At 43.4% G+C, this 27721-nt stretch overlaps 1 protein-coding gene across 2 annotated transcripts in view; it reads right to left on the bottom strand.

Moving 5' to 3' along the window:
* Positions 1 to 23037, bottom strand: part of SYDE2 (synapse defective Rho GTPase homolog 2) — a 33899-nt gene extending 10862 nt beyond the window's left edge. For both annotated transcript variants that reach the window (XM_075508476.1, XM_075508477.1), the window contains exons 1-4: positions 22749 to 23037; positions 17743 to 18462; positions 7127 to 8226; positions 4540 to 4666 (exon numbers count right to left, since the gene is read on the bottom strand). In XM_075508476.1, the coding sequence (XP_075364591.1) occupies positions 4540 to 4666; positions 7127 to 8226; positions 17743 to 18462; positions 22749 to 22857 (2056 nt within the window). In that variant the 5' untranslated portion in view covers positions 22858 to 23037. The remainder of the gene's footprint in view (positions 1 to 4539; positions 4667 to 7126; positions 8227 to 17742; positions 18463 to 22748) is intronic.
* Between the last annotated feature and the right edge of the window lie 4684 nt (positions 23038 to 27721).

Raw genomic sequence — 27721 nt, 5'->3', positions numbered from 1 at the left:
CTGGCTGATACTTCAGTTTGAGCGGGGTTTCAGTGACTGTAAGAATAATAATTAAAAAAAAAAACAAAACATGAAGGCTTCTAACAGCAGTCCCCTGGAAAGGACACAGCAGGATGCTATCCAGGAGCAACGTATCCAGTACAACTGACACAGAAAACTTTGAAGGAAACAAGCCTGCCTCCCGGCAGCTTTTATTTTCCTTAAAAAATGCATTCTGTGCCACAAGTATCTCCCCATTTAACTAGATCACAATTGAATTTAAATACTTTAAGAAGAAATGGTGGATTAAAAAAAACTTTTTGAAAGCGGGTACTGTAATTAACAAAGCAGCCTGTCCTCCAAAAAGGCAAAGTTGGAAAGGTAGAAGATTTTTTAGTATGCACTCCTCATAGCCTTGTAAAATCCCAGCTCACAGCAAATACCATCACACCATGCTATTTAACAAAGCAACAGTTTTTATAAACTCAATAAACCTAGCTGTAAACCGAACTGTATAGCAGTGGGCTTTGTTATGAGGTCATTTCTAAAAAAATACAGGGAACAAAGGTTAACATTTTCCCCTTCACAGCCATGTTCACATGCAAAATGCAAGTAAAAGTTGGCTTCTACCTGTACAAATATTTTTATTTTAAAAAGAATACTGCACCTAGCAGTAATGCAGCTATTCCAGCCATGTTGCACGAGCAGTGCTCACGGAAGCGGCATCACCCCCTTGGAGCTGCCAGACCACCCCTCTCCGCAGCATCGGGCACGGGGCAGCCAGGCAAAACTTCCGTCTCTGCAGACCACCACGCAGCACCTAACAGCTCACCCTGTGCTTGAAATGGAAACCTCCCATCAGGAATATAAAAAATGCAAACAACCATCCACATATTTTCCTGAAAACATATTCCCTCTGGTGGTTTGGGGTTTTTTGTTTGTTTGTTTTAAAAAGAATATGCCACTTTTTTTACTGCTCCACTTAAGTGGCTAGTTTTTGTTGAATAACTTACTCGTATTTCCCCCTCCCCAGAAAATTTTTCTTCCTCCCTACATTTTAGAGGCCCGTTTCCCACACGTGGATTAACTGGTTACAATACCTATGAGACAAATGTGGCAGAAGCTGGTGCTGTACATCATGGTTTGGGATGTTTTCCTTTTCTTGAAAGCAAAACACTAGCAAGAGATGCTGACTTTTATCAGGACCTCTGTTTCAGCTGTGCTTTTTTTTTGGAGGGGGAGGCTGAAATCAGAATCAGCTTACAGTAGGAAATGGTATGTCGTAATCAAATCAGCTTATACTGTTGAAACACTCACAACCATCTATTAATAATCATTTAATAGGAATTCCCGTAATAGTATCCACAGTCATAGGACTACCACCTGCCAAAGAACTTTCTCCTGTTTAACCCTGAATAACAGGACAGTTTGGGAGCCATGAATGCCCCTTGACCTTTCTAAATGCTTTTGCTATTCACTCAGCTAAATTAGCCCTGTAAGAGGCTGCTGTTATTTTCTTTCCATGAACCTATGCTTCCCGCTGCTGCCAGCCCACTAGCACATTCCCCTTGACACAACCACACACAACAAATTTAGACAGTGAGCAGAAATTGCCATCCACTTCATTAATTCCTCATTTTTCTGACCCACTGAACTGTTAACAGCATTGCATGCTTTATGCAGAGATATGAATTCACGTGGATGCGAACAGATGTGAGGCAACAACATGACTACTGGTCAGTTCTGAAAACTGGCTGCACGCTTCAGTCTGAGCCACGAGCATGCTTGGCTGTGTGTAAGCCTGTGCCAATCCCAAGAGCATTTCTCAGTCAAGATTTAATCATTAAATGTTCATTCTTTAGCCTTTGGAGAGCTGTCAAAAAAAAAAATCGTTTTAATCTTTTGGAAAAGCAGAGCTACTCAAATTTCAAAAAGGACACAAGGCAGCACTTCTCTCCAAATCAGCCAAGATTTATGCTGAGGATTCATCTTTTATGGAACACATGTTTTGGCTTATAAAAGTATGAATTGTGCATCAGCCTCAGCATCGCAAATACAGCAGTAACACATCAGAGGAAACATTCCTCCTCAACCCAGCTCCCTAAGCATATGTGAGAGAGGTTCTGTGGGCTCTTTTATTCCTAGCACTAAGTACAGTGGGTACCTAGGGTATGTCAGCAAAAATTGCAGGTTCCCCTTTCAGCCCAGACCACACTGTTTACAATTAATTAGAAAGTGGGCTGCAGTTTAGTCAGCAGCAGTTATGGGTGCAAACAACCCTTCTCCCCCTTGTTCACGCAGGACCCCTGCACTCAGTCCTTTCAAACACAATTCTAACACAGGCACTACAGGCAATCACACAGCACAGCTGCAGGGAACCATGGGAAAGAATTTTTTTTTTTTAATGTAATTTCTTAAAACTATTTTTTCCTTGCAAGGAAAGCAGCGAGTAAGTCAACTCTTGCAATTTAGCACATACAAAAGCATACCCAGTAGACTTTCCATCAGACAGACACCAAGGCTGGTAGTCTTTTCACTCTTAGAATACAAATTCCGGACACAAAAAATTACCCTTCAATAATGCAAACCAAAAAAGGACCAAGAGTCCAGCAGTACCCGCACAGTCACCAAAAGTTCACCATCACCAATGAGGCTTGCAGCAATGTATATTGAAAAATTGAAGTACACTTTTCTATTTAACCACCGCATCATAAACTCGTGATGGAAAGATCAGTCAGACTGTGTCGCTGCCCTTCCAGGGCTTTGCATCAGTACCGAGCTCTCCTGCAGTTCAGTATTCAGTTTCAGCCAGTTATGGTTGGTTCTGAGTGTACAATGTACTCAGGAAAATCAAAATGCTTATGAAATGTTACAGGTTCTTTTGTATATGGGTGACAATTAAATTCCTATACCCTTTCCCATGATAATCCTGCAAATACTGTTTTATTGTAATGATTACTTGTAGCAGGGGAGTGCAATGCTATTTTTATTATTCAAAAAAAAAAAATTACAAAGTTTTCCATTAGCCAAGAGTTTACATTAACCAAATAGCAGTTTGCCATTTGTCTGCTTACAAGTCAATATCAGACAGTTTCTGCTGTTTGGCAGAAAGCAACAGAGGGGTTTTTTTACCCCTTCTGAGTTGTTTTACAAAATCAGGGAGAAAACAGGACTTCAGTAATTTCAGGGAACAATCTACTCTTAGATATTATCACCACTTTGTCTCATTAATTTATTTGTAAAGAGAAGAAAATTATCCAGTTTAAAAGATCTTTTATACTATTTAGTTTTACTCTACACCTCATCTTTATAAAGGGTGTATGCCATCAGAGTGAAACGTAAGTTTCTGCTGCTGGGAACGCGGGTACTTGTGAGCAACACTGAACCCAACAGCGAAACCAGCCAAGGCAAGTAAGGTGAACCGACTGGCTGGGCATTATGAATGAAAAGGTTTATTTAACCCAGTAAATGTCACCATGTAATATCTTCTGACACCACTTTGTATAATTATAAAGTATAATGAACAAAATTCATACCCAATACACTGAAATGAAATAAACCACCAAAGAGGGTAGAACTGTCCCATACAGCTGGATGTTGGATGTTACAGAAAGGGCTTTGGCACAGAAAATTTATACCCTGACTACTGTTGTTACATTTTCCATCCCTGGATAAGTAGGAAACGAATGCTCCTGCCTAATTTCCTAGAGCAATTGCTTTACTTGGTGATGCCTGACATTAGATCAACTTTGGTTTACATAACAAGTATCAATAGTTATAAAACTGTTCCACTTTTAAGCTAACAACAAAAAAAAAAAACCCTCAACAACTTGCTTCAGTTGTGCAGTGCAACTCCTGTGTAAACACTCATGTAAAGAGCTGATGCAGATGCAGAGAGGCTTCCTAAGACTGTACTCCCAGTCCTTCTCACCTTTGCCAGTAGCTTCCAGCGTGACAGCAAGTAAAGGGACACTCCGGTGAGCAGGAAAAAGCTGCTATTTAATTACATTTTAAAAGAAGCAGATGATCAAACAAAGGCACTTTCCTGCAGCTCTACCTAGCCTGCACAAGATGATGGGAAACCTGTTTCCAAAAATCCTGTAATCTCCAACATAAAGGGAGGACAATGGGTCGATGTGAGATGGTCCTTGGATCGCATGCTGTGGAGCAACCAGCACAGCGCACGCCTCAGATCACAACCGAGTTTTTCAAGATCTGCTCCAATACAAAACAAAAGTAGAGGTTTAACCTGCTCTGGGGACCTCGGCTCCTTTCAGACTCCCACTTCCCTCTGTAACTGGTAAAGCAGTTTCTGAAAGTGTCTCCTTCCATATCCTTCTCCCTCCAAATCACTGCTGCTTCATATTTACACAGCCCCAAGGTTACTGCACTCATTCTCTCCTAACCTTTAGCAATACAAAGCAGCAGAAACAGCTGTCCTTTTAACAGCTTGTTAAAGGACAACAGAAAACTAGTTCAGAGCACAATTTCACCTTTTAAAAGGTACCTTACGAACATGGCACAATTCTATATTAAAAGAAAAGCAAGTAAATGTATTACCTGTTATGACATTAATATCTGGGTACTGGCTTTCACAGAGAGTAACAGCCTTGCTGTCCCTCTCAAACGCCTCTCGAAGCTCTTTCTTAACCGCTGCCGAGCCACATAACCGATACAGGCCTACCACCTAGGAGCAAAAACAACAGCCACACATCAGTTATTCTCCTGCAACTAATAATCGACATTATGCTTTGTCTCATCTGGGAAGCACGACAAACATGTTCAGGCAATTGTTTGGAAATAAACTTTAAGAAAACTCAAACAGCACAAACTGTTAACATCAAATGATAATGTAGTTCTCAAACATTACACAAGAGACAGTTGTGACTGTTAAGCAGTAAGCTAACAACACTAATGTTTTCTGTAACAATGAACAGGCTGAGCAGTATTTTATTGACAGAACATGACTTAAAATGGAATCATTTAGTGCTTTGCTTTTATGCAAACTTAGGAAACAAGGAAATACAGAATAAACTAGATGAAATTTAAATTTTGTTTACTATTTGATACCAGGGTTTCAAAAGAATTATGAATACTCTATTATTACATCTGTAAGATGCTGTTTTAAAGATGACAAGATGCTGACTTGCCTGTGTTTCAAATTACCTTAAAAGTTTTATGCAAAGCAGGGGTTATTTAACATGCTCAAGGTGATAGAAATGAAACCCACACACTCTTGGACTGAATTACTAATTCAATCATGTGCTTTCATGTACTCAAATTTTGCATTTTATCATTATTTACTTTTCATTTTCATCAACAGCATTTATACAAAGCAATCGTATGATATTAGGAACTAAATCTTAAATATATTAATTTTACTTTATTTTAATTAACTCTATAGGCAGGTATACTGAGCAGTAAATAGCTAGTCCAAAACTACCATGGACTCAAAAGACAAAAAAAACCCCAAAACCCCCTGACTTAAGACCATGCAAATCTAGGTTTGCAAAGAAGAGTGTTTGTCTGGCCATATATTAATTCCTGTTTAAATAAATGGAAAGTTACCCAATGGAATCTGTACTCCCTCTTTCCCAAGACTGAATATGATCTAGTATTTGCCCAAGACAATTTCTTTTAAACTCTGAAGTTTTCTAATGCCATGTCTGAAATTCAGTTGGAGATGACACACTATGACAGTAGTCTGCAGTCTATAGGAAAGTCAAAAATGTCAGACAAGCACGTGGTTAAAACAAGAAGTTAACAGTATACTTTGCATTTTTGGTTCTCCCTGTGCAAATACACAAATTAGATTTCATGCTCAAAAGCACCAGGTACATTCAGACAATTCAGATCCCAATCGCTTCATTACCAGTGTTGCCTTGATTACCCAATATCATTTGCATGACTAGGTGCTAATAAACCCAAAATAAAATGCTGAAACCATGGGACACACACACTGGAAAGAATAAAACTTCTCTTTTCCACTGCTTTTCATAACGTTAGGAGAAGCATTCACAGTAAGAGTCACGCAGTTGTTAAAAGTAGTGACTTCCAGCAAAGTAATTACATAGAAATACCATTTCTGTCTAAATTTTATGACCTAGGTTATAAATAGCAGAGTTAATCTCATAACACCTGGAACTACATCCAACCTCTCAGCAATTTAAAATAGTAACAGTGGTAGCTGTGATTACTTCTCAATTTCACCTGAGCAAGAACAGGTGGAAAAGAAACTGAGGGCTCACACATGCTGTGGAACAGCATGCAAGAGTCCTCCCACCAGTTTCAAGTTAATTGCCAAGGGGGACATCCGTCCTTAGGGATGTGCATCTTCCTTCCTAACAGACTTCTTGTCTAGCATCCGTTACTGAGGATTTGTTTCCATACCTTGTTTCTCATACATATTTTTGTCCATTAGGTTGCATCAACCAATAAACTGTATCAGGTGAAGAGAAGACACTGGGCACTGCTGCCTTACAGCATTCATCTCCTGTCCCAATTTTGAAAACAACCTGAAGAAAGGCAAGGAGCAGTGGCATGGGGAAACTACTAATTCAGCCCCTCAGGGTCTCCTCCTTATCTTAATGCTGTGCACAAAGCGATGGCAGAGACAAGTCTTTGGCATGTTGGCTTGAGAGTGCACACACATAGGTAAAGTTTTGACAAAAGACATGTCCTCATCACTTTGTGTCACTGCACACGATGCATTGGTTTCAGGTAGGAGGGAACATTATACTCATTTTTGCATTTAGATACAGTATGTCCTTAGGGAGTGATCTGTGTCTCAGGAATTAGGCATTTTCAAGCTCTCATCTCAGCTCTGCTTTCTGAGTGTGACTACATGCTGGGGGCTGCAGGTTCATCCAACCATCCCTAGTCCTAAAGCACTACTGTGAGCATCTCCTGTGGGCAAGAGTACATCTCCTCTACAAAGGCCAAGTTGGAAGCATTGATTTCATCCAGTCCTGTTATTCTTCCCACATTACAATGACTAGTGTTCACCAAACAGGAGCAGCAAAGCAAAAACAAAGTGACATGTAAAGGTGTTTTTAATTTCCCCTTTCCCACTCACTGCTCACACTCTGCAACAACAGCTATCCCAACACAGAAATATTAACAAAACAGATTAAAATATGCACAGTACCTGACAGCCTCTCTTTTCAATCTCCAGAATGCATTTCTGCATCAAAAGTGGCACCATCAAGCCCGCATTTTCCTTCTCTACAACTTTTCGAGCATCTATCCCAAACATCACAGGCTCCCGATCTGCATCGAGACCATCAAGAGAGTTCTCCCACTGCTCCATGAGCGACAGCTTGACGTAGATAAGCCCCCTCGGTTCCAGTTTGACAGCCAGCTGATGTGTCTTTGTCACTCGGAAGAGAGTGGGAAGAGCCACGGTTCCATGACAACACACCCGATTTTTCCGCGGGGTGGGTTCCCAGCTGAACACCACCAGCTTTAAGTGCTGAGCATTTTCAATTTCTATGTTGAATGTGTGGTCCATATCTAGGAATGTTGTCCTACATGTAAGCAGGGCTGTTCTTGCTTTGTTTACTGAGTCAACCTGTATTGCACAAAAGACATCTTTTGAGTCTATTCTTGGTGGTTTTAAGTCTTCAGCACCATAAAAGTGAATGCTCATGAGTCCAGAGATGTACTGAGAGCACTTGGGTTGATCAGAAAAGTTATAGTGTCTGAAAGCATCAATATCTATTTCAGTTTTACCACTGTTACTTGGAAGGCTCTCCTTTCCTTTCCCGCACTTGGTTTCATGCCCATGTTTACCTGATTTAGTTACAAGTTCGGGAGAGTCACCATCACTGAGGTAACCACCTTTGTTGAACGATTTGGAGCTCCTCGAGCTTTTCTTTTTGTAGGTGTGTTGCGATGACACACTGCTGTCGAGATGGTAACGACTTATCACATTCCTGCTGGCAGCTGTGGTTGAGTTTCCAGAAGATGGCAAAGACACTGTATGGCTTGTATCCCGGCAGCTACCTTTCAGTAGGGAAGGAGGGTTATCTGAACTAGTATGGCTTGAAGTTCCCTTGACACTCAGTTTCCTGCTCAGCTCTGGCAGCTTTTTCATTTTCATGGAAAGCTTCCTCACAGTCCTGGGAGATTTAATTCTATCAGGGAAAGGCCAGTTGATTGATCCGCTTTTTTTCAGAGGACTGGGACTTGGAGGAGAAACCTCTGTTGAGGGTATATCAGCCTTGTGTGCAAGTACAACTCCAGACCCTTTAGAAGAAAAGAGAAGGAATAATCATTTTCAAACCGCTCAGTAACTGCAGTTCACAGCAATGAAAAAATAAATCTTGAACTAGGGGAAAATATGTTGATTTGTCATAACTTGATAAACGCAATTCATTCAGACAACCATCATTCATTCAGTCAGTCAGATGTTCAGGAGCATTCAGAAAGCTGTGCTCTGCTGACTCGGTCAGCCAAATTTGGCAGTTCATAGTCAAAAGCCAGATTTGTTCTGCTTTATGGAGATGAAAGGGCCAGAAATGACATATAAACAAACCAGCTATCTCACCCGCTGCATCCAGCTCGATCCATTTGTGTTGTATCCCCCATACAAGCAGACATGCCTGCATTCCTGGGGCACAGGTGCAACAAAACCAGTCTCAAATGGGAAAACACTGGAATATGGCAAATGCACCCTTGTCTACGAAGCAGTTAGCTACGTAGCCAACACATCAGCATTGCCCACTCCTCTTAGGTCCACAGGTAAGACACTCGTCTCTATGAAGAATATGGCTATACTCTTGTGCAAGTGCCTCTATTACCCCAAAGAGCCCTAAATCCCTCCTGTGTAGACGCAGGCAGCGTCTCACACCTTTTCTTCCATTTCTCTCGGCTCCTCCTTTCCCCTGCAGGACGGAGGAGGAGGAACACAAAAAGGATTTATTCCTTCCAAAAGCTGCATCCTGCACTGCCTCATTCCCGCCAGCAACTTTCCATCTTTCCTGGCACAACCATCCCATGACAGGGCTTAAAGTTAAACAGCTCCCAAGTGATGTCCTTGTGGGAAATGACCCACCTTTCAAGGTACCAAAAAAAGACCCAAAATCATAACAGCAGGCACTGATGCTAAAGAAGGAAAATGAAAAAGAAAGACTCCCTCAATTTAGCAGTAAGAGACAACTAATTAAGGAACAGGATCAGACATAAGCCAGTACTGCACACAGTCAGGAACCTGCGGTTCACCTCATGCTCCAATACTCGAGGAAATCCAAATACCAAGTTATAGTTCAAGCTTTTCTCACTTTCACCAGCATGAGGCAGTAACGACTGTAGGAAAGGCAATGAATTTACTCGAGTTAATGAAGCATGCAAGAGGGGAACTGAGGCCAGAATGATAGATACTAATAAAATTACATGAGTACTTTCAATTAGAGTCACTTTTCTATCCCTTGAGAAACCAACAGTGGTTCTTGCTAGCAATAACCACCCCATTCACTCATCACTTTGCAAATTTTAGCAGCTCCCAACAAGACTCATGTAGCCTTGCCTGTGCAGGCTAGGGTACTATGGAGCCCCTAAGCACACCACCCTGTGTAGTGCAATTAGCCTGAGCAGCTCACAGAGACTCAAACACCTATATCCATCTGTCATCCCCCCTCGCTAGCCAGGGAAAGGGCGAGTCCATTTACAGCATATAAAAAGAAAGAAAGAAGCGTTGTTTTCATGAGATACTCAGCAAATCTTACTCTGCAGAGGTTTCTCTTACGGATTTCTCAAAGGCTTACTGCTTTAATTCTAAACTAATCACTTCAAGTCCAAATCACCATACAGCTAGTGATTTTTACAAGTCCCCTGTTCATTCAAGTTAATTTTCACCATTTAACTATAACTTACTTTTTACATTTCACTTAGCTTAAACAGTTAAATTAGGCGATCTGGTCTTTGACCAAAGTGATTTGTTGTGGTTTTGGTTTTTCCCCCAAAAAAACTCTACAAAGACTAGTTCTAGTCCCAACAAAAGTTTGGCTTTAATAACTTTTGCAGGTAGCTGCTTAAAAGAGTATCTTTATAAAAGAAAGTTTCAGTTATGAAGAATAATGCACAGAACTTGTTTTCCAGAGCAAGAGAGGAAAATTCATTTAGCCCTGCATCTCATGGAAGTAGTTCCCTTGCAGGGGAAGGGCTATTTCTAGCACGCCTGCTGTGCTTTTCTGGCAAGCAGCTAGTTAGAAATGTGGTGTTTGATAAAAGCGGACAAAGCCTTCCCTTGTACTGCAAATCACAGCACGGTCCCACTGGTGGGCTGGCCTGGAACGCTCTATAGCAATCAGTGCCATACTTCAGCCTGCTAACATTAATCTTCCCTTTCTGTCAAAAGTCTCTGGCACAGGCTTGGAAAAGCAGGCCAGCAAATTAAACTTCCCCCCAGCTCATTAAAACTGAAGAGTCAATCTAACACTCCGACTTTTATGTGTCCAACTTCTGCTGCGTTCAGCACCAAACAGTTAAAATGAAATATGTGGCTGGAAGAAACTTAACAGTGGAGTATTATGCAGGACGGTATTCCCATCAGCATTGAGCCACATGTTGTTCCACTAAAGCCAGCAATGTGCTGAGGTATGCACGCAATTTTAAAGAGTGTACATGACACAGCTCTGAACAAGCTGCAAAAGGAGTTGTAGCGCGGTCCGGTAACACTTCACTTCCCGGCCTATCCATCCAATACGGCTTTCTCACAAGGGTGCCAGAGGAACTGAGCTGCGCCTCGTTCCTTTTACCAAGTTACACGGCTGTGCTGCAAACAGGCTCCTGACTGTCCCTGTCCCCACTCACTCTGCCACCACACATCCCATCTTACCAGTTAAACTTGAAAAACATCCTTACAGAAGGATGGTAGGAGGAGATGAACATAAGAGACACCTGTTGCATAAATGACTACCAAGGCAGCAAGGGGATGGTCAGTTTGATGTGATGCAGCTGACTATATATATGCATACATATATAATTTTTTAATTTTTTTACAATGAGAACAATCAATCACTGGAACAACCTCCCCAAGGACATGGCAGAGTCCCCATCACTGGAGGTTTTCAAGATGGAACTGGACAGGGTGCTAGGTAATCTCACCTAGGCTCCCTTTCCCACCAAAGGGTGGACCAGACCATCTTCTAAGGTCCTTTCCAACCTGGGCTGTTCTATGATATACTTATGCTTTCCAGAAGCTTTAGCAGTATGAGCAAGACAGAAAAAAAGATAGCTTTTGAAGGACAACGCAATCCAAGTCAAAGTGACTTGACATCATAAGTGACTGCTTCCATCAGCTATTTGTTCAGCTTGACTAGCAAAGCCACCTTTTACTTTGCTCAGCGATACGGCTGCGTGAAAGGATAAAGCCTTTTCATGACCAAAGAGACACAACCGGAGAGACATGAACAGCCCACAGGAATACAAACCCAGACCCCCCCTCTCCCACCCCACCCAGCCAGCTGTCCACGGGGCAATCGCTACTGTCCCCTTGGTCGAACAGGGGAGCGCTGGCAGACCGTACCCCTACGCAACGCTGCCCCAAGGCAACAGAGGACTCAAACTATCTCAAGCACTTGCAACACAGCCCCTGCCAGACATAGGCAATGATTTAGCATAGTAAAAATGCTTGTCTGACCCTGCTTAACACTGTTTACACGTGCTTGGACACATATATCACTGTCATACCGACTGCCAGCAGCGCATGCTGTTTTACAGGCATATTTGATTAACCCCAGTCTATACATAACATTCCTCATTGCTTAAGGTAGGGTTTCTGAGTTATTTTAAAGTTCATCAGAAAACCTGTGATTTATTTTTAGGATAACGAGTTGAGGTGAATGAGTAAGTCAGAAAACTATCAGTTCCTTATTACAGCAAGCTATTGAAATATCAAATGGCCACTCTCATAGCTAATGGAAATACTGAGTTCCAACCAAATTAAAACTGATAGGTAATTTAATTTTTCCTACCATTCTCCTGACTTACTTAATAAGTACACTACATCTAACACTGAAAGCACCTCTCTAGAATAGTGACATTAGTGTTGAAGCTCTAAGCCATTTCATTTTAAAAAGAGGAAAAAAAAATACAGCTTACACTGAGGGGTTATAACTTTCAAAACCAAAGTCTCCCTTCTGCCTAGATTTTTCATTCTTTTTCTTTTTTTTTAATCAACACAATGACTTATTGGGAAAATGTATTAAAAATGAAAAAGTGGCAAGTCAAAACAGAAAAGCCCAAATATCTCTAAATTGTTCTTGTAGCAAACGATGGGTGAGTGAAAAAAGGGCTACTGTTTTTCTGTGCTAGATGCCACAAGAAATACTGATCTGGATTCTCAACTGACAGAAACAGGACAGCTCTACTGATGTCAGAGGCTGTGAACTTACTCGGGCACAGGCCCACCAAGCTTTTTCATCCTCAGATAGTTCCAGACCTGTTCTGATAGAAAACTTCAGAGTAGAACTGCAAATGCCATTAAGATAAGAATTCATGCTATACGAAATTCAAGCCACTTCAATTAAAACGTAAGGAAAGCATCACCTTCATCCACACCAGCAACTGGGAAAAAAAAAAATCCTTAAAAAAAACTAAAAAGAACTTTTAAAAATTGGGATAGTATGAAATTATTTCTGCGTAACATCTTAACTAAATAAATGGAAGAATCTCCTCTTAACCTGAAAAAAAAAAAAGAAGCCTTTTTTTACCTCATAAAAATTACTATTTTGACCAATGCAGCATCTGAGTTCCATTCCACATAATGCTTCAGAGTCAAGGAATGGAGAAATTATTAACCGAGTAAAAAAATCTCCAAGAACTCTGTAACAGTAGTTTGTTTTCAAGTACTATGCATATAGACATTAATTAAGCTGTGACAAACCCATCAACCCAGGGATCACTTTTACAGGAGCAAGATATAAAACGAATTGCTTTAAATAGTCCATTAATTAAAACGGGAAGTGATTACAGAGTAACCTCCCGAGGCCGCATGCACGCCCAGAGGTGAGGGGGCTGACCCTGCCTTCTCTGCATCACGGCGGCAACCCTCAGAGCATCCTCGACAGCAGTTACCTCACTGGAGAGAGGAACAAGCAGATATTCTAACAGATCTACAAGGAACTGTAGATCTCTGACCAGACTTAGAGAGTTCAGTATCTACAAACAAGTATGAGCTTGCTGCAGATATTTTAAACGTTAATGATTCCGCGATGCACGTCAACCACAGCCGGCTCAATTCAGACGCTGCCGTCACGCCAAGGCGCAAGCGGCAGCACCGCGGCTGATGCCAAGCACTGTCCGTCTGGGCTGCTCTCACAAAGATTTCCTCCCCTCACTGTGTCTTTCATGGCATGAAAAGCAGCTTTGCCCCTATTTCCCCAGTCAGAGGATATAGACAGTTACTCAGTACAAATCAGAAACTGAAAAAGGCAACAGCTGTTTTAAATTAACTGCTTCCACTCCACAGCTGCTACATCCTTTTGCCTCTTTCACCAGCAGGTCTTCATGGCATTGTCACCCCATGGATCAAAGACACATGCATGAATAAGCCCTCGACTTGCAAAAGCCTGTGCACAAACTCCCCAAAAGCCCACCAACAAACTGGCTTCAGCTCTGCAGGAGAAAGAGGGAGCAGAGGGACCTTTCTACCACATACAAACCATTCTGGTATCTCAAACATTACGCAAATATTTCACATGAATGCTTTTCTGCCTCATGAAACTAAAGCTCCTTGCACTTGGAAAACAGTTAAATCAGAAAGTGTCTTCCATCTGGAAAAAAAATTAAGCAAATAGTATTTGCAATGTGTGGAAGGAAATTGGTAGATAGGATTTGCTGCCCAGTATACTCTACATATATTGCTGGAAGCTTATTTGCAACATCTAAGCATGCAAAATATTTGCCTGCATTGGCCCCAAAAGATGTGTTTGGAAACCAGAATAGTGGTCAAGGTCTAAGTGGAGAAAGAGCACTGTAGTTTTAATGTGATTTAAGCCAAGCTCCAGTTGGCACATATTGGGGTTAAGTGGGAATACAGTAGCAACCTTCACTTCCTAGAACATTGAAAAGAAATCTGTTTATGGTGATTCCTACCAGGATTTTCCATCCAGACAGCTAACACATACATTTGCAGTACCAAAAGCACAGTCCAGATCCTGGCAACCTACGATGCACAAGTCCTACCAGGATGTCTCTGAAGGACAGATATATGTGAGATGATTCCACTGATTAGGTGGATGCTAATCCCAACAGTAATCCTCCCCAAAAGCAAAAATATTACAAATTCTTCAGAAGGCACTATTCAGAGCTGCATGATGTAAATCTGTTGCAGGAGCTGACATTATAAAGGGGAGTCTTTCTTCAACATTTTGCAGGTGATACACACCATCTATAAAAACATACAGTTAGAGTTCAATCCTAAAGAGTTGTAAAGAAAATTTACTTTAACATTTTATATATGCAAAAAAACTATATATAGAATTTTTCATATTGCATTTATAACAAAAAATATGCCTGTTTTCCAATCATAACCATTTTGATTGTGCAGGGAGACATCAAATTAAAAACAGCCTCCAGGGTCCTTTCCACTTAAACCCATCTCCCATGGACCTAAGAGCACGAGCTGGCGCTATGTTTCTACATTACTAACTTGGAACCAAGTTATCTTCTTATTCTTACCTTTTGTGTACTTGTTATAAACAAAATACATAAATTATTTTCCCAAGCTCTGCTATAGGGGCATCTTCTTTTTAGTCAGTTTCTTTTTAAAAGCCAGCATGGCTAGAATTATTCACTAAGGAATTACCTGACAAATCCTATTAACAGAATGGCTTTTACTGTAAAAAGTAACCAGATCAACACCAGGAATTAACGGTGTATATTAAGACTATGGGGCAAATTAGCACCTCTACAACTATGATCCATTTTATTGATAATTTTTACAGGAAATATCTATTTGCTGCTGTGTTTGGAAAAACTCCCAATAACTGAATTCTATCATTTATCTTTTCTTAATCTTCTGTCTAATAAAGACTCTCTCAAAAAAATAACAGAAAGAAATAACAAAAAGAAAAAGAAGAAAAATCCACGACCGTTTTCTCTCTACAAAGTTGGAAAACCAACTAAGGCAGCAATGTTTAAAGTTTTAAAGGTAACATTGATTCCATTATCCAAAGAAGAAAACAGCAAATGACAAAATGAACAATTATATATTTTGTTGGGTTTTAGAATGCCGCACTTTCTTCTGTCTATGCTTCTCAAAATCTAATACTTTAGACTCTAATACTAACCAATATTGACATATATAAATCATATCAATAAGAAAGGTAAGCAGACTTTTCCACAAAGCAGTAATTGCTTATTTGTCAGGAGTTATTGCTTAATGTACCCAGCTCTCTAAGAATATAGACATATATTTCATAGCAGCTGTGTAATTCAAACAAGGTCCTAACACAAATAAAGTTAAATTGGCCATGTTGCCCTTCATGCATAATTTTGTATGGAGAGGCTGTCATTTTAAATTTGACTGAAAATAAGTGTAGACACCTTAACTGGATTAAAAAGAAGAACTAAGCCACTTCTCCATAATAAAGCCAATTACTGAGCAGCAGGGATCCACTTCATCATCAATTAATCTATTCAATGTGATCACTATTCAATACATGCAAAAGGAGAGCTGCATTTAAAGTACCTTAATTAACTCAACGCATAACAAACCAATCGGGGAAATTCATAACACTTTCCTGGTTTCATGAGACACTTTAAATGGGCAATTTTGCTTTCAGAAATAAACATTTCTTCAGTATGAAAACAATTTTGACTTTTTTCTTCTTACATAAAGGGATTTATTTTTTAAAAAAGGAAATAGTCACCTATATATTGAGAGATTAACGGTCTAAATGGGGGTCAAACAGTTTGCAGGACACAGACATGGCTTTCCTAAAGAACCATGCTCACTGACCTCTCCAAAGCACCTAGAGCTCCTACGATGACAAAAATCTACCTAAGAACATGATACTTCATCTGTCTTGCAAGCAAATATAACTGGTCTAACTATTTAATGCAGCTATGAAGTGAGCTATTTCTAAATAAATGCCCGATAACTTTAACACACTTTGCAACTAAAAATACACTTGTATCTGCAGCATTTCCACAAAAAGAACAAAATGTGAGGTCCCAGAAGAGAAGATCAAGTGTTTTTTCTTCTGCTGTTTACAGCAGTTGCTTTGGTGCCTTTGAAAACAAGCCCTGTTCCCAGAAGCAATCTCCGCACTGGGAATCCAGGCACAGCAGCTCCCGGCACGCAGGGACACGGGGCCAGAAGTCTGCTGGCATGGCAAGGCTGGACGGGGGCAACCCAGACTGGGGGCTCCTCCGGAGGGCAATGCGCACCTGGGCTCCGACACCGGTGTTTCAGGTCCTCTCTGCTGAGCCGGGCAGAAATACAGGCTCTTAAATGTCAGTGCAAAGAAAATGTGAACTTTCTCCAAAGAGAGGAACCTGGAATTCCCTGTCTCCTGAACTTTACATTAAGTTTCTAACTCTCAACAGGGTACTAGAGTTAAGGTCAAGATAATATAAGACACATCAGTAATTAAAAATAAAACCTTTTTGGAAACGGTTGGGGTTTTTTTTCTGTTTACTTTTGTTTGGTGTGGTTTTATTTTTGTTCGGGTTTTTTTAATAGACTGGGAAAAATCTTTAATAAGATGCTGAATTCAGACACTAATGGAATTATGGAAATGAGACTATCAAACACTCAGCCAAAGATAACAAGGAACAAAGAGGCTGGCTTCTGAAAGTGAAAACCACCCCGCTCCAGTCTATTAGATTAGCCTGAGACAGTTAACAAGACAGCAATTACAGAAAGCGATGTGATGAATAGTGTTTATATGGTCTTCCAAAAAGTATTTATTAAAAATTCCCAGACAGCAAGTTAAAGAAACTTCTGCAGACATTAAGTAGCTTTGAGGCTGGAGTCTAAGGCCAGGGTTAGACACTAGCTAACAGAGGAAACCCAGTGTGTCCTCACATTACCAGGCTTTAGCAAGCTTGCCTTGTAAAACCTTTGTCTTCAGCAAGGTGGGGGCCAAAGAGCACAGAGGACAACACCACCTGGACATGCCATGAGCAAACTGACTGAGAAACCACTGTGCAGCTCTACATTAGTAGGTATCAGTCTCACAATTTGTGTCATTTTTTAATGACCTTGGCATGCATTTCCACCGGAAATTTGTGCGATAAAGACAAAAGGAGGAGAAAGAGAAGAGAAACATAAGAAGAGTTTATTATTCCTCTAAAAGAAAACAGAGGACATAACACTTCTATGTTATGTCTTATGAGGAGCAGCTGAGGGAACTGGGGTTGTTTAGCCTGGAGAAAAGGAGGCTGAGGGGAGACCTTATTGCTCTCTACAACCACCTGAGAGGAGGTTGTAGTGAGGTGGGCGTCTGTCTCTTTTCCCAAGTAACAAGCCATAGGACAAGAGGAAATGGCCTCAAGTTGCACCAGGGGAGGTTTAGATTGGATATTAGGAAAAAATTCTTCACCAAAAGGGTTGTCAAGCATTGGAACAGGCTGGCCAGGGAAGTGGTTGAGTCACCATCCCTGGAGGTATTTAAAAGATGTGTAGATGTGGTGCTTGGGGACATGGTTTGGTGGTGGACCTGGCAGTGTTAGGTTAACGGTTGGACTTGATGATCTTACAGGTCTTTTCCAACCTAAACAATTCTATGATTCTATGTTCCTGAACCCTCTTACCTGTTGAAGGGCACTTAAAGGCAGGATTGTCCTCTACTGCTGGCACGCTGGGAGCCTTGCAGGCAAACCTCTGCCAGTGCTGCTGCAAGGATGCACTGGCATCGGGCTGACTCACGTCGCTGGGCTGAGCCACCCGACTGTCCCCCGCGCTCTCCATGGAGTGTGGGGGATTGTCATGAGGACCTGTGGCAGTCCCCGAGTCACCCCCAGGGTGGGGTTTGTACCGAACCGCTGGGGAGCCCACAGCAACTGGGCTATTCACAGCAGAAGGGCGGACCCTCAGCAAGTTGGGCTCATCATCTTCGGGGATCGGGTTGTACCATATTTCTCCTTCATCATCTGCATCATTATCCTCACCGAAGTCCAAAGCAGCGCTCCTTGGCACAGCAGGGCTTGCAGTGCTTGGCAGGGCACACACAGGAGCGCGGCTTCGCGTGGGGCACTCCCGCCCCACCGGTGACGTGGAAGGAGCCCGCGGCACTGCAGGTTCAGGCAGCAGGATGGGAGATTTGGGTACTGGGATAACAGCCCCATGCGCTTCCTTACAGGTGTGTTCTTCTTCCAGAGGAGGAGGTCGGTGCATGCTCTGCTGCAGCCAGCTGCGTTTCTTAGAAACAGTAATGCTGTTCACCTGTGGCCTGTGCTCGGAGACCTCGCTGGCCTGGGGGAACTTGGGCTCCTTCCTGCTTCTCGAAGCTATGTAAACATTTTCTATTAAATCTGTTCCCAGAAAGAGAGGCAAGAAGAGAGGGAAAAACAAATGTTTAGAATATCATTTTGCTTTTGACAGATAAACAAATATGCTGTCACATGACATTTGCATTAGACCTCATCTGAAAGGACAAAAGATAAGTTGATGTGATCATGAAATTAGATTTCAGCCTGCCAAAGCAGAATGTGCACATAATTAATAAAGAGTCAGGCTTGTTTGGCTGTATTTTTAACACCATTTAATTTAGATAAATGGCAGTCAGATAGCCCTGCTGAAAGGTCACGCATACTTAGACAGAAATGGCTGCTTTTTGTTCAGCTAAGTTCAGGTACAATCGTTTTGGAAAGTTGCTATGTAGTATTTCCACAGTTTACTTATGCCAATGAAGAAATAGTTTTACTATAATGTATAGCTTAAATGGCTACAAAAAACCCACATAGATTCACTTCCAGATTTAGATACAAAATAAAGGCAAGGATGTGTCTTGAACAAAAAAAACTCCAGAAAGGACTGTCCTTACCAGCTTCATCCTATAATTAAGACAGAAGCATCCCCTGATTTGTGGGGAATAAAACAAAACACACCATCATGAAAGGAAGGAAGGAGGAAGAAGAAATGCAGAAAAGTTTTTAAATATCTCTACACAACAAAAATTTCATGCAACACCTAGTCAAATTCCACTGACTGCTCCCAAAACTTGACACAATTTCTTTAAAGCAACGGCCAAACATTTAATTATGCATCGAAAAAGCCACTTGCACTGGAGCCCCTTGTCAGAGCACATCCAAGCAGCCCAGTCGGCAGCAGTGCCGTGCCCCCCGGCAGGCTGCAGGGCACCGCAGCACCGCATCCCGTCTGCATCCCATCCAGGGAGGTGGGACCATGCAAGGAACGAGCACCGCACCCCCGAGCAAGCACTGACCCCTTCGCTAGGACTGGAAGTAAAGCTGCAAATACATCTGAATTAAAAACGGGGAACAGAGGTCAGATAACCCTCACACTCCTCTGCGGAGGACAACCCAGACAGGGTTTGCTCAACCACTAAGACTGAACGGGGATAACTCGGTTCTCATGAAGCAGACAACTTGTTTTCATGCAAAGCCCTCTGCAAGGGGAAATACCAGATGGGAGCACCTATATGACACTGCTTGAAAATTATTCTCAGCAAAACATTATTTACACACCAATAACAGATGTTAAAATACAGACACCTCTCTGGATGACTCAAGGAGCAACTCTGTAAATCCAGCTAAGTTCGCTGTAGACAGGGAAACAGGAAAAAGACTGTCACTTGAACACCTGCCCTTCGACCCTCTTTTTAGGTTTGCACATTAATGACAGAAGAGATCCTTGATAAGATCTGAAACACCACCATTTCATTTGATGAAAGATTCATCATTTGGTGATGTTTTTAAAAAGTGAGGTTTACTTGTTTAGCTAAACTGCAATATGAACAGTGTTTGTGATTTGAAGAATTAACTTGGTTCAAAGAATTAACAAAATTAACCATGCTCATTTTGAAGCCTGTGCACACCTCCATTGAAGTGCTTTGCTACACCGGGGCCTAAGTCGGTCAATTAACAGAATCCGAGGAGAACATGAAAGCAGGTCTGAGGACACAGATCTCTGGCAAAGTTTCAGTGATTTGGCAGCAACTATATTCCTTCCCCCACCCATAGCCTGGAAATGTAAGCGTGCCATTGTGAAGGTTCCCCTTTACACAATTTCACTACTATTTCAAGTAAGAACTAAACAAAAGGACAGGGAACTAATCTGCAGCAGGCATAGGGCTATGCCTACGTTGCCAAGAAGTCAGTCTGGATCAGGGACTTCTTGGGCAGGCATCCTCCTGCTGGTGACGACTATCTCAAAGCCCTCCACTTCTGCATGGACAGCCCAAGGAGCAGTCCCTGCCCCGGTGACATAAATAGATGGAGCATCCAAGAGCCTTATTTCCACAAACAAAAATATCTGCTACTTCCTGCTCCACTGTAGAAATGCAGGCCCTTCCGCACTGGTTAAGACAGCCTACAATTCCCTAAAGAGCGGGCTCCTAAGAAGTACAGTGTGCCTAAATATACACCCAGTGACACATCTGGCACCAGCCTCAGGCTGCCCTTTGGTCCCAGCGGCAGCAAACGCACAGAGCAAACTCAACTTTGTTTTCAACATCCATCCAGGTATCTCAATAACAAGCCATCTGCAAAAGCTTACCGCAGAAACGTTAACGATCCCGTAGCTCCAGCGTACTCCAATAACCCTTACTGCTTGCAGAGACACACTGCGTCTCACACATACTCAAAACTACCCCTCTCTGCCTCCAAACTAGCCAACATGCTGCCAGAGGTCACTGATTGTAAATGTTCACTGACTCTCATCCAAATGATACACTTAGATGTAAATCTTCCAACTGCAGTTTTTACAATTGATAGCAGTATTTGCAAGCACCGCTTTCCCTTTATTCGAACTTGGCCCTGATCCTGAAAGCCCTTATGCCTGTGCTTATTTTAGTAACAAACTGTTTCACATGCAAGTATCTGCACAACCACTGGTTCACTGTAACACAGCAAGTTTTAAACCTCGTTAGCTTTTACAGTAACGAGCCAGATTTAAGTAAATACAAAGCTTTCAGAGATATACAGGTGAGGCACATACTTTTTGTTCTAGAGCAAAGGTTCATTCAGAAGAACACTGCCTACTCTCTATTTGTATTTCATATTCTAAATATATTCTATATTAATATTCTAAACATAATATTCTAAAAATACATATATTAAATCTCCACACATTAGGCCTCCGCACAAACACAGAACAAGACAATGGTTCCTTCCCAAAAGGCTTCAATATGGTGTTGAATTAAAAAAAAAAAGTCAGGTGCTCCCTTCACCTTCCGCTCTATTGACAAAAAATTAAATAAATCACTACTTAAAGTTAAAATATTATGGCAACAACACATGTATTCTCAGAACCAGAGCCTCAATGTTTCAGCTCAACTGAGGTCAAAATTGATATACTGCCTATTACACTGGCACATAAAATACTTCAACATGATACTGTGCACTGCTTTTCAGACTGTAATGAAGAGGGGAACGGCTTTTTCCAGCCTCTCCATATATGGATCAAAACAATTCATAGTTCTTCTAGTTGTAATAGCAGCTATTTAAACACATTTTCTTTCACTAAGCTTCCTAGTAAAACTATAAGATATAATAATTCTGTATTTAAATGGAAAACAGCAGGACTAAAAATTGATTTGTAAGCTTTCAAGTACACCTTTAAAACAAACAAGCTGCAAAGGAAAGCCAAAGAATGACAGTCATATGATAAGAAAACATGCAGGGACTCACATAAAGTAGTGGTCTAAATTCAAGAACCTCTTATTTTAATGAGGACTTTTTATTCCCAAGAAAAGGAGTAATTATGGATGTGAGGATGCTACCGTTGAGGCTACCGTGATTCAAGACCTAAATTTAGATTCGCTGAAGTGCCCGATCTCTGCTCACAACAAACGTGAAGGTTACACAAGAACTGGAAAAAAGGCAGAAGCGTTTCCAAACACGAGTAAATAACTTATTTAATTTTACTGCATGCTGGCAGCTCCATCTAAAACCCTACCGGTTTTAGGGCTCTGTTTTTGTTTACTTACAGCTTAGATAAGCTGGCACTGACCGATGCAAATAAAGTTAGCTTTTAAACGTGGACGATGGGGCTTAAAACACTGCGTAAGGAATAAACTAGTAGCGAGCCCGTCTCCCTACGACCGCCGACTTGCTGCAAAGGCTGCAGCTCGCACGGCCGCGAAGCCGCGGGAGTTGCCAGAACAGCCGCTTTCTGCTGCAGCAGTTCCCAGTACTCTCACCGGCCCCCTTCTACGCCGGCACGCTCAAACGCGAAGTACAAGCTTTGTAAGTATAAACAAACAGCCTCGTGAGTCTGCAGAGAGAATTCAGATCTCTCAGAAACGGGACGACCTGATTTTTTTGAAAGCGCCATCCCACTGACTGGCGGGCTCTCTCTCCCACCCCTAAGAGGGGTAAAGCGCTTCACGTCTGGAAGCGGAGCCGCTGTGGTAGCGCGTGAAGCCGCCTCGACACAGCGATGGAAGAGGCAAAGCCCCACCGGGGCCCGGCTCTCCGGGGAGCGGGCACGGCGCATCCCCGGCGCCCACGGGACCCCTCGCCCCGCGGCGAGCCGACCTCCCGCCGCCCGCGCCCGGCAGGTGGAAGGGCGGCCAGGGGCGGGCAGCCGGAGCCCCGCGGCCGAGCCCCGGCCCGCCCCGCCCGCGGACACTCACCCTGCGGGGCGCAGACCCCGCTGTGGCGGTGCCCGGCGCCCGCCGCCGCCCCTCGCTGGGACCTCCTGCCCCGCAGCTTGGAGAGCGTCCTGCGCAGCGGGTCGGCCATGCCTGGGTGCTGCCTTCCCGCCGCCCTCAGCGGGCGCTGCCCCCCGGCCCGCGGAAGCCGGCGGCCCCCCTGCCCGGCGGCGGCAGCCCCGGGCCGCGCTGCCCCATGGCGGCGTGGCCCCGCGCGCCCGGCCCCGGCTCCGCCGCGCACATACTTGGCATAGCTGAGCGGGGTGAGAGGGCGCCCGCAGTGCGCATGCCCGCCGCCGCGCCGCCCGCACGGGGGGCGCCCCCGCCCCGCCCCGCCCGCCGCGGCCCCGCCCCGCCCCGCCCCGCCCTCCGCGGCCCCGCGGGGCGAGGCCCGGGCCGCTGCCGGGGCGGGTCCGTCCCGCCCGTCCCGCGCGGTGAAGCGGCGGGGAGCGTCGCCCCGCCCGCCTGAGGGACGGCGGTGCCCACGGCGCGGGGCGGGCGAGGGGAGCGGCGGTGCCTGCCGCAGGTGGGTGGCCGGCCCGCCTCCCCGGCGCCGCGGTCCGTCCCGCCCGGGCACGGCTCCCCGTCAACACCCCGGGCTGCGCTCGGAGCGTTTCTCGCTACACCTCCGAGCATCACCTTCTCCGTCAGCCGCCTGCGTAGCATTTCTTGCCACAGACCAAAAGATTCGCAGCATATTTTAAATACTTCTTTTCCCTCGATGTTAATTTTTTTTCCCCCAAAGAAACAAATTTGTAGGCTGCAAACTTATTTTTCCCCTCCGGGCTTAGGCCGTGCATGTGGCAGTTCTTGCTTCCTGGCAGGTTTTTAGGCAGTTTCCCTGCAGCGTGGGGAACGGCACCTCGCTCTCCTGAAAAGCCTTCGCACGCTCCCCAGCAGAGTGACGCCAGCAAAGCGGGGATGAAGTTGGCCTTGGGGTTGGTAGCCTTCAGCGTTCCAGCCAAAGTACCGCAGAGGTAAAAGACAAACGGCATTAGGGCAGGGCAAATAACGTACTGAGGCTGCTGAAGTGGGCAAAAATTTGGTTTCGGTGTTATGTGTTGCTCAGCTACATCGCGCATTAGTTCCATTAGCAAGCGCACAGCCCTTCGAAACCGATCTTGGGAAAAGGTATGTCATTGATTTTTTACCAAGATAAAACACTGAGACAGCTTTCGTTGGTTAACATCTGCCTGGGTCTACATTTCATTATCAACAACTTCAGGAATATATTTTGCAGCTTTGATCTGCGATACCCCTATTTTGTGGCGGGCAAGAGCAAAGGAGCCGTGGTGTTCGGCGACAGGTTGGATGTCCCTCCCCGCCGAAGGCAGCCGGGAGCCGGCAGGCATTCCACGCATTCTGCATGCCAAGCACAGCGCTGCCTCGGACATAACAAACCCCCAAATACTGGGCTGCAGGAAGTGCTCCTTCGGTTCTGGAGAAAACAACCGCAGCTTGTGAACATAGCACATAGTCACAGATTTCCTCTCTTATCAAATTTTGAGGGGGATTCAATTATTTGATCCTCTGAAACTAAGTTCATGATAGTTATCATATGTCATGTTGCAACAACTTGAAACGCCATTTTGCCATCCTGTCTTTTGAAACCATTTGCATTCCTTTAAATACACATACTAGAAAATACCTGTGTACGAGTTTCAGAGCAAGATGTCAAACCATTCCAGAATGCTTTTGGTTGGGAAAAATTACAAAGGAGATGGCAGTGGCTGGGACGATCGGATGCTCGCTGCTGTGCAGGTGAGGAGCTGCGGGTCCCGAGGGGTCTGCCTGGCCTCTGTCCCTGCAGGGGTCAGATCCTGCCCCCTCAGACAGCCGCATCGCAGCGCCCGCGGGCTGGGTTAGGAACAGCGTCTCAGGCAAAGTAGCATACAAGAAATGCATAAAAACAAAACTATCAGTACTTCTCTGAGAGTGCACACACTGTGCACAATTAATGCATCGACCTCCAACAGATTAGTTAACCATATGGTATCTGCATTACCTATGGGCCCAAGTAAAGGAAAAGCCCAGTGCCACCTCCTCTAAACCAATCTTACCAGTTTGAGTGGTTAAGCTTTCACACCCCCCCCCCGCCAAAACCATTGATTTTCAGGCTGGAATCAGTACGTAAAGCTAAGCCTTTTACTACACCTTCCAGAACTGTGATCCTGATCTGTAAGGATACAGTGAAAGAAGAAAGGTATAAACATATCTGATGGCATTTTTTTGTTCATCTCAGAGTGGGATGTTGCAACATGTTGCCCAGAAAATCTGTGGAAACTCCATCTTGGAGACACTGAAAACTTGGCTGGCCCTGGCCCTGGGCAAGCTCACCTATGCGGCTCCTGCTCTGCGTTGGGGCTGAGCAGAGGACCTCCAGAGGTCCCGTCCAACCTAAATTACTCTGCTGACTCGAAACCTTTCCTCGTATCGGAGCTGCTGTCCTCCCTAGCTGAGACATGGCTTGGATAGAAGGAATGAACTCCAGCCAAGCAGAACACCAGAGATAAAATTTACCAGTGGTTTACCAGCGGTAAAATTCTGCATGGGCACCACAGCTCGACTGCACTGACCTTACTGATGCTATCAGCTGTGCCACCAGCAAATGTGTGCCTAAAGCAAAGGGCATGCATTTGGAGTCTGGAAGAGGGGATCTGCCTTGTTAAAAAGCCCTGAAAAGATTCAAAACAGCTAGGAGATGAACTCCAGGCTTTTTCTGCAAGAAAAAGTTGTTGCAACCATTTCAAACTGAGCAAACGAAAGAAGTCTACATCTACCTTGACTGTCATCGTCATACCTGCAGATTTCCCATCTGTTCTAATGGGAAATCGGATTCCTCCTGCCTACCCGTGCCTTACATTATCTCCATTAATTCCCTAATGAATAACAACTTACTGCACTTCAAGTAACTGTATGTCATTTTTACCAAGTTCCTCTTATTTAGGTGGCATTTTTGGAAATTTTTGTTACTTGGATATTTTCTTTTAGCAATTAAAACTATATTAGTAGAAAGTAGGCACTAGCCAGAGTAAGGACCAAATCCTGCAAAGAACTGGAGTACTGACGTTTGGTGTGCAGTACTGCCTTCTCCCATGGCTATTAGCTATGGAAACAAAAGAAAATTCAACATCATGGTGCGTTCTGTGCTGCTTCACACAGTATTTTCTTCATGTTCTGTATGGTTTTAAATGTTAGTTTAAGCATTTAGATTATTCCTCTATGCAATAGGCACACAGGAAATAGCTCGGTGAAAAGCTGCCAATAGTTGAGTCTATAAACACAGTTTGATCTGTATCTTAGAAAATTGTTTCCAGTCCAAACTGTGGTTACAAAGCACTTTTTCTTGTTGGCAGCTGGATTTTTTTTAACTCCCTATGCATCCTGTATTTGCCCAACAGAGTTGGCATTGATCACACAAAAAAAACCTTGCAGATAAAATAACATTAAGGATCTGGCTGGAACTGACTTGAGCCAGTGGAGTAAGAGTCAAAGCTGAGCTTTTGTTTTCAGCTCAGCCTGTTTTGTTCAGGAGTTGCAAAGCACACAGTGCTGAGCGTGAGTCCTTTTACCCTGCCTTCTACAAAAAGTAAAAGCTACTTCAAGAGGATGGGACTAGAGCTTGCATCGACTTGAAGAGGCTTCTTATTAGGAGACTGGCAAATATTTAGGACCGGTTAAACAGTGTGACTTTAAACAAACGGAAAGCAGTATTCTTCTGAAGGGACAAAAAAATGTTTTAAACAGTTTTTTTCACTAACAGACTGAGATTTTGCCAATTACTTAATCTCTGAGTTGATGACATGAGAATTGCAAATGACTGCACAGGCAAAAAAGTCAAAGAAGTTGGAAAAAAAATGCATTGATGAGAAGGATATCCCTGGTGAAGAAGCCGATGCATAGGTGGCAGTGTTTGGGCACTGATATAGCTGAATGATGAAATTACGCAGATAAATAGTTCCTAATACAGGACTGACAAATAACCTTTACAGCCTTGCTGACAGTTTCAGAGGTCAGCTCTGCCTCAGCAGATACCGTGAAGAAGCTTTCCTAAGTACACAGGCTTTCATTTCTGTACACTCAAGAGACTGGTTTTGAACTGCTCTGGTCTGATTTTGCAAAATTCCATCCCTCATAGCATCTAAGAGCTGCTCCTGTACCTGAAATAAAAGTTTCATATTAATTTAGGTTGTAACTGTGTGAAGATATACTTTATTTTACTTCAGTGGGATTCATTCATATGAGTAAAACTAAAAGTGTCTGGAAACGTGAGTGAGTCTCCTTTTCATTAAAGCTTAGCAAATCGGTATCTTTCTTCTCTCAAGAGCTGTTGCAGACAGGGGGATAAAGTGACAACTATATGACTAAAGAGGAGCTGATGACAGCTGGGAACTGGAAGCATTTGAATGCCCCAATAAAATCTATGAGCACTCTTTTTATTGAAAGCGTCTGCCTTCCTGACATCGAAATGGACTGAAATAAGAGTCCCATGAAACTCTATCAGGCAGCTAATAGCCGTGCGCATTATCCCCAGCCTGCCAAACGACTGATCTCTCTCAGATGCAGACACCACTACAGTCATCCATACCTTTGTTACCCCCAGACCCTATTTTGAACTGGCCAGCCGAGGCACCCCAGAGGCCCAGAGGGTCCAGAATACAGCTGGTTATCTTCTTAGGAAGACAAACCAATGGGAGAATAAACCATTTATATTCTTAAACCTGAGGAGGTTGCTAGACAACAGGCTGGACAAAGCTGAAGGTGTTCATTACCCAAATGGCTCCACCATCTGCTCCCTGGTCTCCAGAACCATTTGCAGTTGGGGTTGCAGTTTTTAAAAGCAAATTTTAGAGACTCCAAGAGCAGTCAAGTGCTTGGCTCAGACCACCGACTCCCTTCTAGAGCGCATCCTTGCCAGAAACCTCTTTAATCCAAAACTGCTTTAAGAGGCACCT

The sequence above is a fragment of the Mycteria americana genome, chromosome 7 (assembly GCF_035582795.1).
Source record: "Mycteria americana isolate JAX WOST 10 ecotype Jacksonville Zoo and Gardens chromosome 7, USCA_MyAme_1.0, whole genome shotgun sequence".
NCBI classification, from domain to species: domain Eukaryota; kingdom Metazoa; phylum Chordata; class Aves; order Ciconiiformes; family Ciconiidae; genus Mycteria; species Mycteria americana.
The sequence above is the reverse complement of the archived record's forward strand: the minus strand, read 5'-3'. Positions and strand labels throughout refer to the sequence as shown.